General features: G+C 38.3%; 1 protein-coding gene across 1 annotated transcript in view; it reads right to left on the bottom strand.

Moving 5' to 3' along the window:
- STK3 (serine/threonine kinase 3) overlaps nucleotides 1-13,090 on the bottom strand; it is a 316,622-nt gene that overhangs the window by 91,262 nt on the left and 212,270 nt on the right. Inside the window, exon 10 of the mRNA XM_006159715.2 lies at nucleotides 4,684-4,859. Within this exon, the coding sequence (XP_006159777.1) occupies nucleotides 4,684-4,859 (176 nt within the window). The remainder of the gene's footprint in view (nucleotides 1-4,683; nucleotides 4,860-13,090) is intronic.

Genomic DNA, 13,090 nt, shown 5'->3' with positions numbered 1-13,090 from the left:
GGAGTAGAGAAAGAGAGAGACATAGAGACAGAAAGTGAGAAATCACCTCCCAGGGGTGATGGCCATGCCGCAATCCCTTCTCCTCTGTTTTCCTCTCGGGATCTTGGGCACACATGCACACGCGTCTGGAGTGAGTTTTAAGCCACTGGGTCCGGGAGCGAACCGCAGTCAACTACATGGGAGTCCAGCGACATAGCCATTACGCTAACTGCTGGTCTCCCATATTTATTTATTTATTTTCATTTGACCAGAGAGGGATAGAGTGAGAGAGAAAGGAAGAAAGCGAGCCGCCAGGTCTGGGACTCAAACTGGATTGGCCATGTGGCAGTGCAACGGCCCCCAACCACCACGCCACCTGCTGGCTCCCACAGTACTGTCTTTTTATGACTGGTTTATTTTGCTTAGCATAATATTGCAGAATTTCTTTCCATTCTAAGGCTGAATGATATTCCATTGTACATTAATACCACATTTTGTTTACCCATTCATCCACTAATAGACACCTGGGCTACTTTCACATTTTGGTTATTGTAAATAATGCTTCTGTGAACACAGATATATACATATCTGTTCAAATTTCTGCTTTCACTTCTTGGCTATATACCTAGAAGTGAAGTTGCTGGATTATCTAGTAATTCCATGTTTAATTTTTTTGAGAAATCACCACACTATTTTCTATAGTGATTGTATCATTTTCCATTCCCTCTAGTATTACACAAGGAAGGATTCTAATTTCTCTACATTCTCACTAACACTTGTTATTTTCTGTTCTTTGATTTTTGAGAACGGTTATCTGAATGGGTGTGAATTGTAGTTTTGATTTGCATTTCTCTAGTGATTAGATTTTTTTCTCATGTGCTTATTAGCCATTTTCACTTTTCATGTTTGGAGAAGTATGTGTTCAAGTCCTTGGCTCATTTTAAAAATATGTTTTTGTGTTGCTGGTGAGTTGTAGTTCATTATACATTCTGGATATTAATCTCTTATTAGATATATGATTTGCAAACATCTTCTCCCATTCCATTGGGTTGTCTTTCACTCTATTGATAGTGTTCTTCGATGCACAAAAGTTTTAAATTTTGATGCTGTCCTCCAATTTATCTGTTTTTTCTTTTGTTGTTTTTGCTTTCAGTGTCATATCTGAAAAAATCATTGTCAGTGCCATCAAGCTTTCTTCCTCTATATTTCTTCTAGAGAGTATACAGCCTTAGTTCTTACATTTAGATCTCCAATCCATTTGAGTTAATTTCTGTATACAGTGGAAGGCAAGAACTCAACTTCAGTATTTTACATGTGGGTACCCAGTCTTACCAGCATCTTTTTGCTTACTCCATGGTATCCTTGCTGAAAATAATTTGACTACAGATATGAGGGTATTTGTAGGCTCCCTATTCTATTCCATGGGTTTATATGTGTGTCTTTATGCCAGTATCACATTCTTTTGATTATAGTAGCTTTGTAGTAAATTTGGTATCAGAAAATTTGAGACCTCTAACTTTGTATTTCTTTTTCCAAGTTTGTTTTGACTATCTAGCCCCCCTAAAATCCCATTTGAATTTTAGGGTGAAATTTTCTATTTTTGCAAAAAACACCATTAGGATTTTGATAGTGATTACACTGAAGCTGTAGAGTGCTTTGGGCAGCATTAACATCTTAACTATATGAAGCTTTCCAATCCATGAATATAAGATATCTTTTCATGTGCTAAGTCTTCTTTAATATCTTTTAGCAACATTTTGTCATTTTCAGTATATAAGTATTCTACCTCCTTGGTTAAGATTATACCTAAGCATTTAATTCTTTTTTTTTTTTTTTTTTTTTTTTAGGAGAGGTTTTTGCTAGAGGGCACATGAGCTCACCAAAAAGACAGAGAGAGACGGAGAGACAGAACATGAGAAATCACCCCCCCCGGGGGGGTGGGGAGGTGGCTATGCTGCAGTCCCTTCTCCTCCATTCTCCTCCTGGGATCTGGGTCATGCATGCACACATGCCCAGCATGAGGTTAAGCCACCAGGTCCAGAACTCGAACTGCGGTTGACTACATGGGAGTCCAGTGACAGAGCAATTATGCCAACCGCTGGTCCCAGAATTTAATTCTTCCTGATATTATTGTATATGGATCCTGGACAAATTCTAAGTTGAGGTCAAGAGGCCTTGCAACTTCTGTTCTCACCCTCTTGGAAGTCTGCTGACAGACATGTCAAAACCCTAGGCCTGCCTGATGGGATTGTATGACCCAGTCAACAGTCAGTACAACTGCATCATGAGTGAAATCATTTTAGAGAGACCATTCAGCCCAGTTCAACTGATGATGACTGTAACTATTTGAGAAACTCCAGACGAGACCAGTAGAAGAATTACGTAGCTGAACCTAGCCACAATGTTAACCCACAAAATTATAAGCAAATAAAATAGTTACTTTAAGTCATTAAGTTTTGGGGTAGTAACAAAGATTAACTGAAACAGCTTTAAATAATTTTATTTGCTGTTTCTTAACTGATAATTTATTCATTATTTTGTTGCTCATTTCAAACTGCTTCCCAGTGACTACTAAGATTTATTCCAACTGAGACAAGACAGTGTTTTTAGATGCTAAATACTCTACATTATTTATCGTGTTCATTAATGATTTAAAGCTTGAGTGTCAGCATTCTAAATAATTTATAATTTTTTAAAAAGTAGATAGCTTAAAATGATATCTTACCGTGTATAGAGAAATACACATTTTATTTTCTAATATTTTAGTCCAATTTTGAAAAAACAGTAAGTAGATACTATAGTTAATGTTTCAGGCCATCTTGTAAACTATATTGCTAATATTTGCTGGCAATTAGTACTAAATTTATTGGGGATAGATTTTGAACCTTTATTATCTATTAGAAACTCAAGGGGACCAGCAGTTGGCATAATGGCTATGTCACTGGACTCCCATGCAGTCGATCGTGGTTCGAGTCCCGGACCCAGTGGCTTAAACTCATGCAGGGTGCACGTGTGTGCATGCCCAAGATCCCGAGAGGAGAATGGAGAAGGGATTGTGGCATGGCCATCCCCCACGGAGGGGAGGGGTGTGTGATTTCTCTCTTTCTGGCGAGCACATGTGCCCTACAGCAAAAACCTCTCCAAAAAAAAAAAAAAAGAAAACTCAAGTAATAGAAAAGTTCTTAAAAAATATTCATAATACCAAAGTATTAACAGTCATGTCTCAGATAACTTTATTATTTAAAGTTTAAAGACATACATTTATCTAAAATTTGTTTACTTAAAAATGTATTTATTACTATAATCATAAAGGATTATAGTTATTTAGAATAAAATCTTCCAGAACAATATGTAAAAGTAACATTATAAAACATACTAAAGCAATAATTTACTCCATAAAAATTCTTATTCCATTAAAGAATTCATTTTGATAGTTTACTCTCTAAAGTTCTGGAAACAGCTGCTTTATAATAGTTCATCTGGGAACAAGCAGATAGCGTAATAGTTACATTGCTGAACTCCACATAGTCAACCATGGTTCAAGTCCCAGACCTGGCACCTTAACATTCACACTGGGTGTGAATGCATGCATGCCCCAAATCCTGAGAGAATAGAGAAGAAAGTATTGCAGCATGGCCATCCCTCTGTAGGGGGGTGATTTCTCACTTTTTTGTCTCTGTCTCTCCAGCAAGCACATGCACCCAATACCAAAAATCTTTCCTAAGGAAAAAGAAAAACAAAAAAAAGAGGGGACAAGCAGATGGTGTAATGGTTACGTCACTGGACTCCAACGTGGTCGACCATGGTTTGAGGCCCAGACATGGTGGCTTCAATCTCACGCCAGGCATGTGTGTGTGTGCATGTCCAAAATCCTGAGAGAGGAGTACGGAGAAGGGACTGCAGCACGGCCATCTACCCTAGGGAGTGGTTTTTCACTTTCTGTCTCTCTCTCTCTCTCTCTCTCTGTCTCTCCTGCAAGCACACGTACCCTACAGCAAAAATTTCTCTAAAAAAAACACAAAAAACAAATAGTTCATCTGTACTCCATGCATTCTTTAAAAGAAATAAATAAGAAGAAGCAGGGCAAAAGAAATAAAAAGAAAATGTAACAAAACAAGGAAAAAACACAATTTTATATTGAAGTTTATATGCTAACTGGATTTATGACTATTATTTCTGACAAACCAAGTAGAATTAACACTTAATCAAGCAGAAACTATTCAGTTAACTTCCAAAGTTGGTATAAATTTCTCAAAGTCTATGCTATAAACACTTTTGCATTATTTATTTTGGTAACTGGGTTTACTGATATATCAGAGAATTTCATATTTGCATTATTAAAAACATTTTTTGAAAGAGCTGTCATTTTACTGGGTTATCGGAGAAATCATGATGTATTTTTCTATGCAAAAATGTATAATGATTTTTCAGATGACCCAATAAGTCTTAAGTATTTCTCTAAATTTGAGCAATGAATTACTTAACTATAAGCAATTATTTACATTCCTCTGCGAGTATATTTCTACATGCAAACTACAATTTCACTATTCTACTACCCACATATATGGCTATATATTAAATATTAATATATAGTCTACAATTTTATAAATACAAACAGTGAATATATTATACATATACTATGTTTCACAATATGCTGATAAAATACAGAAAGAGAAAACAAATGAGAGAATTAAATGTACTTACAAAGTCAAAGTCTCCATCTTGAGGAACTTTCCAGTTATCAGGAAAAACATTTTTGGACATAGGGAAGGGTTCGTGCATGTTCTGATTACAGTTTTCGTGAGTCTTATTCTTGAAGTCCTGCTTATCAAAGTAATCCATGAAAGATGGTCTTTGTACTTGTGGTGAAGTTGCATTCCCTTAGGTAAACAAAGAACAAAAGGAAGGTATAAGCTCTTATATTTAAAGAAGGATGATTTTTAAATGAAGCATGACTTTTTATTGCCAGAGCGCATGTGTGCTCACCAGACAGACAGAGAGAGAGAGAAAGAGGGAGAGCACACAGTCAATGGAACGTAGTTATGGTCATGCCACAATCCCTTCTCCATCCTTTTGGGAACTTAGTCACATGTGCCGGGTTTATTCAAACCACAGTTAGCCATGTAGGATCCAGCTTCCTTAACCATATGGTTATGGGACTAGCCCTGAAACATGATCTTTTTTTTTCTTTTTAAGTTTATTTATTTTCTTCAGAAAAAGAGAGAAACTGCTCCCCTAAAAAGTTCCTGATATTGCGATCTACCCTACCCCCACCCCCAGGCTCAGCCAGTCCTGGATTATGGGCATATGTGTGCCTGGCATACCCAGGGACGTCTCTGGACACAAACCCGGAACCTTCCAATGTGAGTTAGAGTCACAGTGTTGGATTTTACTGCCATCTGACCCTCTGAAATATGACTGAGCTGTATAATGAATTTGTGCCAGTAACATTCAAGGCCAAAATAGCCCATTTCATGAAGAACAAAGTAAAATAAAATAATATATATACACACATATATATGAATAATAATGGTCTAGAATATTCTTGAACTATAGAAAAACTTCAGAATTTCAGCAGATACTTAAAAGTAATTTTATTAAAAATCATTTCATTTGCTGGGGCCAGCAGGTGGCATAGTGATTAAGGTGCTGGACTCCCACGTGGTCAACCACAGTTTGAGTCCCAGACCCGGCAGCTTGAAGCATACCAGGCACGTGTGTGTGTGTGTGTGTGTGTGTGTATGTGTGTCCAACACCATGAGAGAATAGAGGAGAAGGAATTGCAGTGTAGTCATACCCCCTGGGGGATGATTTCTTGCTTTCTGTCTCTTTGGTGAGCATGCACACCCTATAGCAAAAATCTCTCCAAAAAATGAAAAAAATTTTGGGAACCAGCAGTTAGCATAATGGCTATGTCGCTAGACTCCCACGCCACTTTGTCCACCGCGGTTCGTGTCCCGGACCCGGTGGCTTATAACTCATGCCGGGCGTGCGTGCGTGCATGCCCAAGATCCCGAGAGGAGAATGGAGGAGAAGGGATTGCGGCGTGGCCATCCCCCCTGGGGGGTGATTTCTCGCTTTCTGTCTCTATGTCTCTCTCTGTCTGTCTGGCGAGCGCACATGCCCTATAGCGAAAACCTCTCAAAAAAAAAATCATTTAATTTGCATTTGAAATTTGTCAAAGTAAATTTTAAAATTCGTTTTTAACGTTTAAGTCTGCATTGTAATTGTCATCGTACACTATCAACTATAAGAAATTGTAACGGCTTTTCTCATGGAATTCCATGATTTTTCCTGTACATTTATATCTGTATCTTCCTATGCAATTTCTCCAGCCCAGACCTTGTTCCTAAATTCTGTATTCGACTTTGCAACTGCCTGCTATTGGGCTGCTCAATCTGAAGTAAGTTTACATTACCAGTTAACTTATCTTTCCCCTCAAACCTGTAGCTCCTCTGATATGCTCTATCTCTGCTAAACTCAAAATCATTTACTCAGCCCCAAAAGTAATTAAATAATTAAATCAGATCCCTCCCTTACCATCATATTAAACTGATCATGAGATCTTTTTATTTCTACCTCTCAACAGAGTTGTTTAAATCTAATTTTCTCTATTCACCATTGCTACGGCCTTAATTTAGTTTCTAATCATTTCTTGCCTAGCATATTCCAGCAGCCTCCAAACTAGTCTCCTTTGTTCTAGAATCCCAGTTTTTATTTGAATTTTCCATACTGTCAGCATAGCGACCTTTCTACATTCAAATCAAACCATTCCATTCTTTACATGGAATCTTTCAGTGGCTCCTCATTTTTTATGCCGAACAATTAAAGTGAAAGACATTTGGAATCTGGCTGTTTTGGTCTTGATCAGTGGTTTTCAAACTGGATTCCTTACAGCCCTAGGGTTCCAAATAAACATCTCAGAGACCACCAAGAAGGCACTTCCATATAACTCTCTGCATAAAAAGCTATATTCTTAAAAATTTCCTGTAAGGAATACATCTCCCCCCATGAAAGCCTATTAGGCAATTCTGAGTTACAAAAATACATTTTCAAGGTTGAAACGGAAATCTGTTCGACTGTAATTTACACTTGTGTTCCAAATAAACTCCTCTTTCATATACTTGTCCCTCAAATATCTGAAGACAGAGGTGATGGCTCCCATCTTGGCTTTCTGTTTTTCAGATGAAGCAGCCCAAGCTCCTTCTATGTTTTCAGACTCATCACCATCTTTTGTACTTGTTTATGGAAACATTCATCTCTGTGTTCCTTTCAAATGAGACATAATATTCATAATGATCTGGCCAATTAAAATTGCAGTTAACACTACGACAACTAAGTAACACTGTTGGCTTACGCGATAAGGTCATTTTGGTCAACAGAATGCATGCTAAAACCTTTATCGTTTGTCATTATGATGAATCTGCGCTGACAACTATTTTGAAAGTCCAATGCGCTACAGAGCCAATGTGCCACAGTGTCCACTGATGTCTATTTCACAAGTTGGTTCAGAGAGTATGGAATTCTGTGCCTGAAGAAAAAGGGGGATGGCAAGAGGGGAAACTGTCAGGTTAGTATCCTATCTCCTCTCCTCCTGTTTCAGATTTCTATTATTTGACAGATTAGGAGTTTTGGCAAATTTGCTTATAAGAGGATAGTAATGGTATTTATTCATTTTTAATATGTCATTGTCTTAAACTTTTCCTTATTACAGTATAATTTTTATTGACTTCACATCGATTATGTGTTTATTTAATTGTGGTAAAATATGCCTAACATTACATTTACCATTTACTTTAGGCATGTACCCCAAAGAACTGAAAGTAGGGTCTTATAACCCATGTTCATCACACCATTATTCACAATGGCTAAAACATGGAAGCAATCCAAGTGTTCAAGCACAGATAAATGGATAAGCAAGATGCAAGGAAGAAAATGCTGCCACATTTTAAAACCCAGATGAACCCCGAGGACGTTATGTTAAGTGAAATACATTAAGTTACAAAAAAAAAGGTAAACACAGGCCAGCAAGTGGCATGGTGGTTAAGGCACTGGACTCACACATGGCCAACCCTGGTCTGAATCCTGGATCTGTTGGCTTGCTTTCTCTCTCTCTCTCTCTCTCTCTCTCTCTCTCTCTCTCTGTGTGTGTGTGTGTGTATGTCTGGTGAGTGCACATGTACTGTAGTAAATTAAAGAATAATAATAATGATAGATAAAATTAAAAAATTAAAATGAAAACAAAAAGGCAAATACTATATGATTGCACTTACATGAAGTACTCAAAGTAGTCAAAAATCACAGAGACAGAAAGTAGAACGCTGGTTGTAAGGGGCTGGGGGAGTAAGAAATGGGAAATTAGTGTTTAATGGGTACAGAGTATCTGTAAGAAATGGGGAGTTAGTTTTTAGTGGGTGCATAGTATCAGTTTTACAAGATGAAAACAGTCATGGAGACAGAAAATGGTGATGGTTCCCAGAGCATAATGAATGTATTTAATCTCACTGACCTGTATGCTTAAAAACGTTTCAGGTCCAGCCACTATGCTGCTGCCTGGCAGGCTGAGGTCACGTGAGAGGCCCATACTAAAGAGCCACTTTCATCCCAGAAAGGGAAGCTGAGGCAGGAGAAATGCCCTACAGCAAAATCCTATCTAAATACCCCATACATCACACACACACACACACACACACACACACATTAAAATGGTAAATTTTATATTATATATATTTTACCACAATAAAAAAACTGGAAAATAATTTTTCATCTTAAAATGAACTTTTAAATGTATTGTTCAGTAGTATTACTGTGCGACCAATCTGTAACTCCTTTGATCTTGCAAAACTGTCTTTAAACTCTCGATTTTCAGGACTAGCAGTTGGCATAATGGCTATGTTGCTGGACTTCCATGTAGTCGACCACGGTTCAAGGCCAGGACCTGGTGGCTTAAACTCACACCAGGCATGTGTGCATGTGTGCCCAAGATCCTGAGAGAAGAATAGAGAAGAAGGGATTGCAGTGTGGCCATCTCTCCTGGGGTGGGGAGGGTGGGGGTGGAAATGGGGTGATTTCTCGCTTTCTCTCTGTCTTTTTGGCAAGCACACGCACGCACCTCATAGCAAAAACCACTCAAAAAAAAAAAAAAAAAAAAACCTTCCCAATTTTTTCCTTCCCCCAGTCCCTGGCAACCACCATTTTACCTTCTGCTTTTATAATTCTCAATATTCTATATACTTTATGTAAGTAGAATTGCCGTAGTACTTGTCTTTTTTAGTACAGTGCCCACAAGGCTGACTCGTTTTGCAGCACGTGCCAGAATTCCTTTCCTTTTCAGGGCTAGATGATATTTCATTGTATGTGTTCACCATATTTTGTTAATCTAATCATCTGCAAATGGACCTTTGGGTTCCTTCCATCTTTCGGCTATTGTGAATAATGCTGCTATGAACGTGGGTATGCAAATATCTCTTAGACTCCTTCTGATTATGTGTTTTTTTACGAGCCAGTTTTTTCTTACTGCAAGTGATTTTATTCTTAAATATCTACACAGAGGCCTTTTTAAATTTTACTATTTTTCTTTCCTTTTAAAAATTTATTTATTCCATGAACAAGAAAGAGACACAGATAGACAACATCCCCAACAGGATCTTAATGCCATAAATCCAAACCCAGTTTCAGCAGTCCTGGATTATGGGCACAGACATGGCCAGCACACTCAGGGAGGTCTCTGCACACGAACTCAAAACCTTCCCACATGGGTCAGTCTCACAGAATGTGGCGTTCTACTTGTTTACCACAGTCTGGCCCCCTTCTTACAAATGTTTTGATGGGTGAGCCTAATCTGTGATCTAATGAATTATTATGATAAAATCTAAACACATGAATAATAAAATATGTTTATAGTGTTCAGTCTATGAATTATGCCTTTTAAATGTTTTTGTTTTTATCTATCATGAAGCTATAAATTCTCTAATGTAGGAATCCAAATCCTTCAACTAATTTCACAAAAAGGGAACTCTTATCAATGAGAGTTTTGACTATCTGTCCAAATGTGCAGTACCTGTGATCATGGGGAGGAGCTATGAGAACTTATGTGGTTTTTCATTATCATTATTTTTGAATTAGTAGAAGTTACTAGCATTTCATTACTTAAGCAATTGTATATTGGTAATAACATGTTTGATAAATTTACTGTGACTACTACAATTATTAAAATGAGCACCTGCAGTCAAAAAGAATCTGATACTGGGAACCAGCAGTTAGAATAATGGCTATGTTGCTGGACTCCCATGTAGTCGACTGCGGTTTGCGTCCCGGACTTGGTGGCTTAAAACTCATGCCGGGCGCATGTGCGTGCATGCCCAAGATCCCGAGAGGAGAATGGAGGAGAAGGGATTGCAGTGTGACTATCCCGCTGGGGGGTGATTGCTTGCTTTCTGTCCCTATGTCTCTCTCTGTCTGTCTGGCGAACGCACGCATCCTATAGCAAAAATCTCTCCAAAAAAAAAAAATCTGATAATTAGTATATGCATGTATTAATGGAAAAATAGAAATAGACTTTCAACACAACTGATTATCTAAGAACACATTCTTCAATTACATTTTTTCAGGCTTTGGATGAATTGAAAGTAAGTGTGAAAAGATATCTGCGAGCCAAATTTACTACAGTACCCACTGAAAAGATACTGACACTACATCAAAATTAGGAAAGCAGGGACCAGCAGTTAGCGTAATGGCTGTCGCTGGACTCCCACGTAGTCTACCGCGGTTCGAGTCCCGGACCCGGTGGCTTAAACTCATGCCGGGTGCGTGTGCGTGCGTGCCCAAGATCCCGAGAGGAGAATGGAGGAGAAGGGATTGCAGTGTGGCCATCCCCCCTGGGGGGGTGATTTCTCACTTTCTGTCTCTCTGTCTGTCTCTGTCTGTCTGGTGAGCGCATGCGCCCTATAGCAAAAACCTCTCCAAAAAAAGAAAAAAAAATTAGGAAAGCATAAAATACCAACATTTGTGATGAATCTTTAGAACTTAGAACACTCCCGGAACCAGCAGTTGGCGTAATGGCTATGTCACTGGACTCCCATGTAATTGACGGCAGTTAGAGTCCCGGACCTGGTGGCTTAAACTCACGCCAGGCGTGTGTGCCCGCGTGCCCAAGATCCCGAGAAGAGAATGGAGGAGAAGGGATTGCTGTGTGGCCATCCCCTCAGGGGGTGATTTCTTGCTTTCTGTCTCTTTCTGGTGAGCGCACACGCCCTATGGCAAAAAAAAAAAAAAAAAGAAAAGAACATTCTCATATTCCATATACAGAGCCCATGAAACAGGAACCTCTTAGGGGCAGTTCATTAGGATAACAGCCAAAGCTACCTTTAGGCTCTCTGTCAGAAACAAGGGGCCAACAGGTAGTGTGGTGGTTAAGGTGCTGAACTCCCACATGGCTAACTGCAGTTTGAGTCCCAGACCTGGCGGCTTGAAAAATTATCCCAAGTGCATGTCCATGTGTGCCCAAAATCCCAGGAGGAAAATGAAGGAGAAGGGACTGCAGTATGGCCACCCTCCATCGGAGGCTGGCTTCAGTCTTTCTGTCTCTCTTGAGCAAGTGCATGTGCCCTATGGCAAAAACCTTAAAAAAAAAAAAATATATATATATATACAAGATATAATATTTTAATAATTGATAAGTATTTTAAAAATAATATGTTCATGGTATTAATCTTCAACTATGTTCCCTGAAATAACCCCCATTTAAAGAGAGAGAGAGAGAGGGAGGAAGGAAGAAAGGAAGGGAGAAATAAAGGGAGGAAGGAGAGGGGGGAGAAAGAGAGAGAGAGAGAGCGCAAGACAGAAATTGGTTAATTTGACAAGGTTACATTACTGACATTTGGATAGGACACATACATTCCATTAATGTTTAACAGATTAAGAGCCCTGGATTTGTTTCTGAGCCTCATCATTACAAGACATATTTTTTCTATCTTCGGAACAAAATGTGGTTCCCATGGCAACTTTTTATTCCAACATAGAGCCTAGAAATTTAACTTAAGTTATTCTCTACTTCTGCCCCATTATGGGAACAAGTTAAAAAAAATGACAAGAGTAGATCACCTTACACAAATTTTCTATAAACACTTGAGTAAATCAAATCATAAGGTAGGAGGAGAGGGAATAACCTCTTAAAGGAATCCTTTACTCAGTATTCTTTTTATTCCTTAAGAGAATAGTAATTCTATAATAGAATTACATATTTAGTTATGTAAGTTCTGATTTTCATCAGAAAACCATAAAATGGGTCACATACACAAAGATATCTAAAACGTTAACATTCAATATAGAAACGGTCATCAATGTTTATATAGGAAAGAATCAGAGAAGAAAGGAAATTGGTTTCTTGAGACTTAACTATTAGGAAATAAAGAAATACATGAAGATCACCATTATTAACTGCATATGACAAATATAACAGGAATGCTTCACTGAAGCATACATCTAGACAACAATCTTTAAAGTAAATTTAGTTTGTGTAGTTGCTTTGGTTAAACAACAACAAAACCAAACATAGTGGAACTAATCTATTGAAGAAAACAACACTCCGCAACAGTGTCCTCCTCCAAACCTTCCTCCTCTGTCCACACCAAGCCAGGACCAGGCAGCTCTTACTACTTTTCCTCCCATTCAGCACTGGCTTCACTAGTTACAATGAAGAGACTAGCTATAGTCTTCTTTGCTTTTTCCACAACTAGCAGGTAAGGAACTCTTCTTCCCAGAATCTTTACCAATCCCCTAGTGCTACAACGAAACAGTCAGGGATGGGGTCTTTTGATATATCAGTGACTACTCCTTCATTCAGACTCCTGTAGCTGAGAAAATTCACCCCAAGTATTATGAAAGTAAATGGAAACAGTATTTTCCTATCAGAAACATCCATAGAGCAGCTACTCTACTGTGGTATACATATTAAAAGCAGCAGCATGCATTGGGAAGAAAATGTGAAAAATAAAACCTTAAAAGTTGCTTTTCCACAACAGAGAATAAAATGAGGAAAACCTGAGTCTTTCATGAAAAAAAAAAAAAAAAAAAAAAACCAACACAAAAAAAAAGATGGGCTTTGACGGCA

This window comes from Tupaia chinensis, unplaced genomic scaffold (genome assembly GCF_000334495.1).
Source record: "Tupaia chinensis unplaced genomic scaffold, TupChi_1.0 Scaffold000646_1, whole genome shotgun sequence".
Classification (NCBI taxonomy): Eukaryota; Metazoa; Chordata; class Mammalia; order Scandentia; family Tupaiidae; genus Tupaia; species Tupaia belangeri.
Note: the sequence above shows the minus strand (reverse complement) of the source record. Positions and strands in the feature narration are given on the sequence as shown.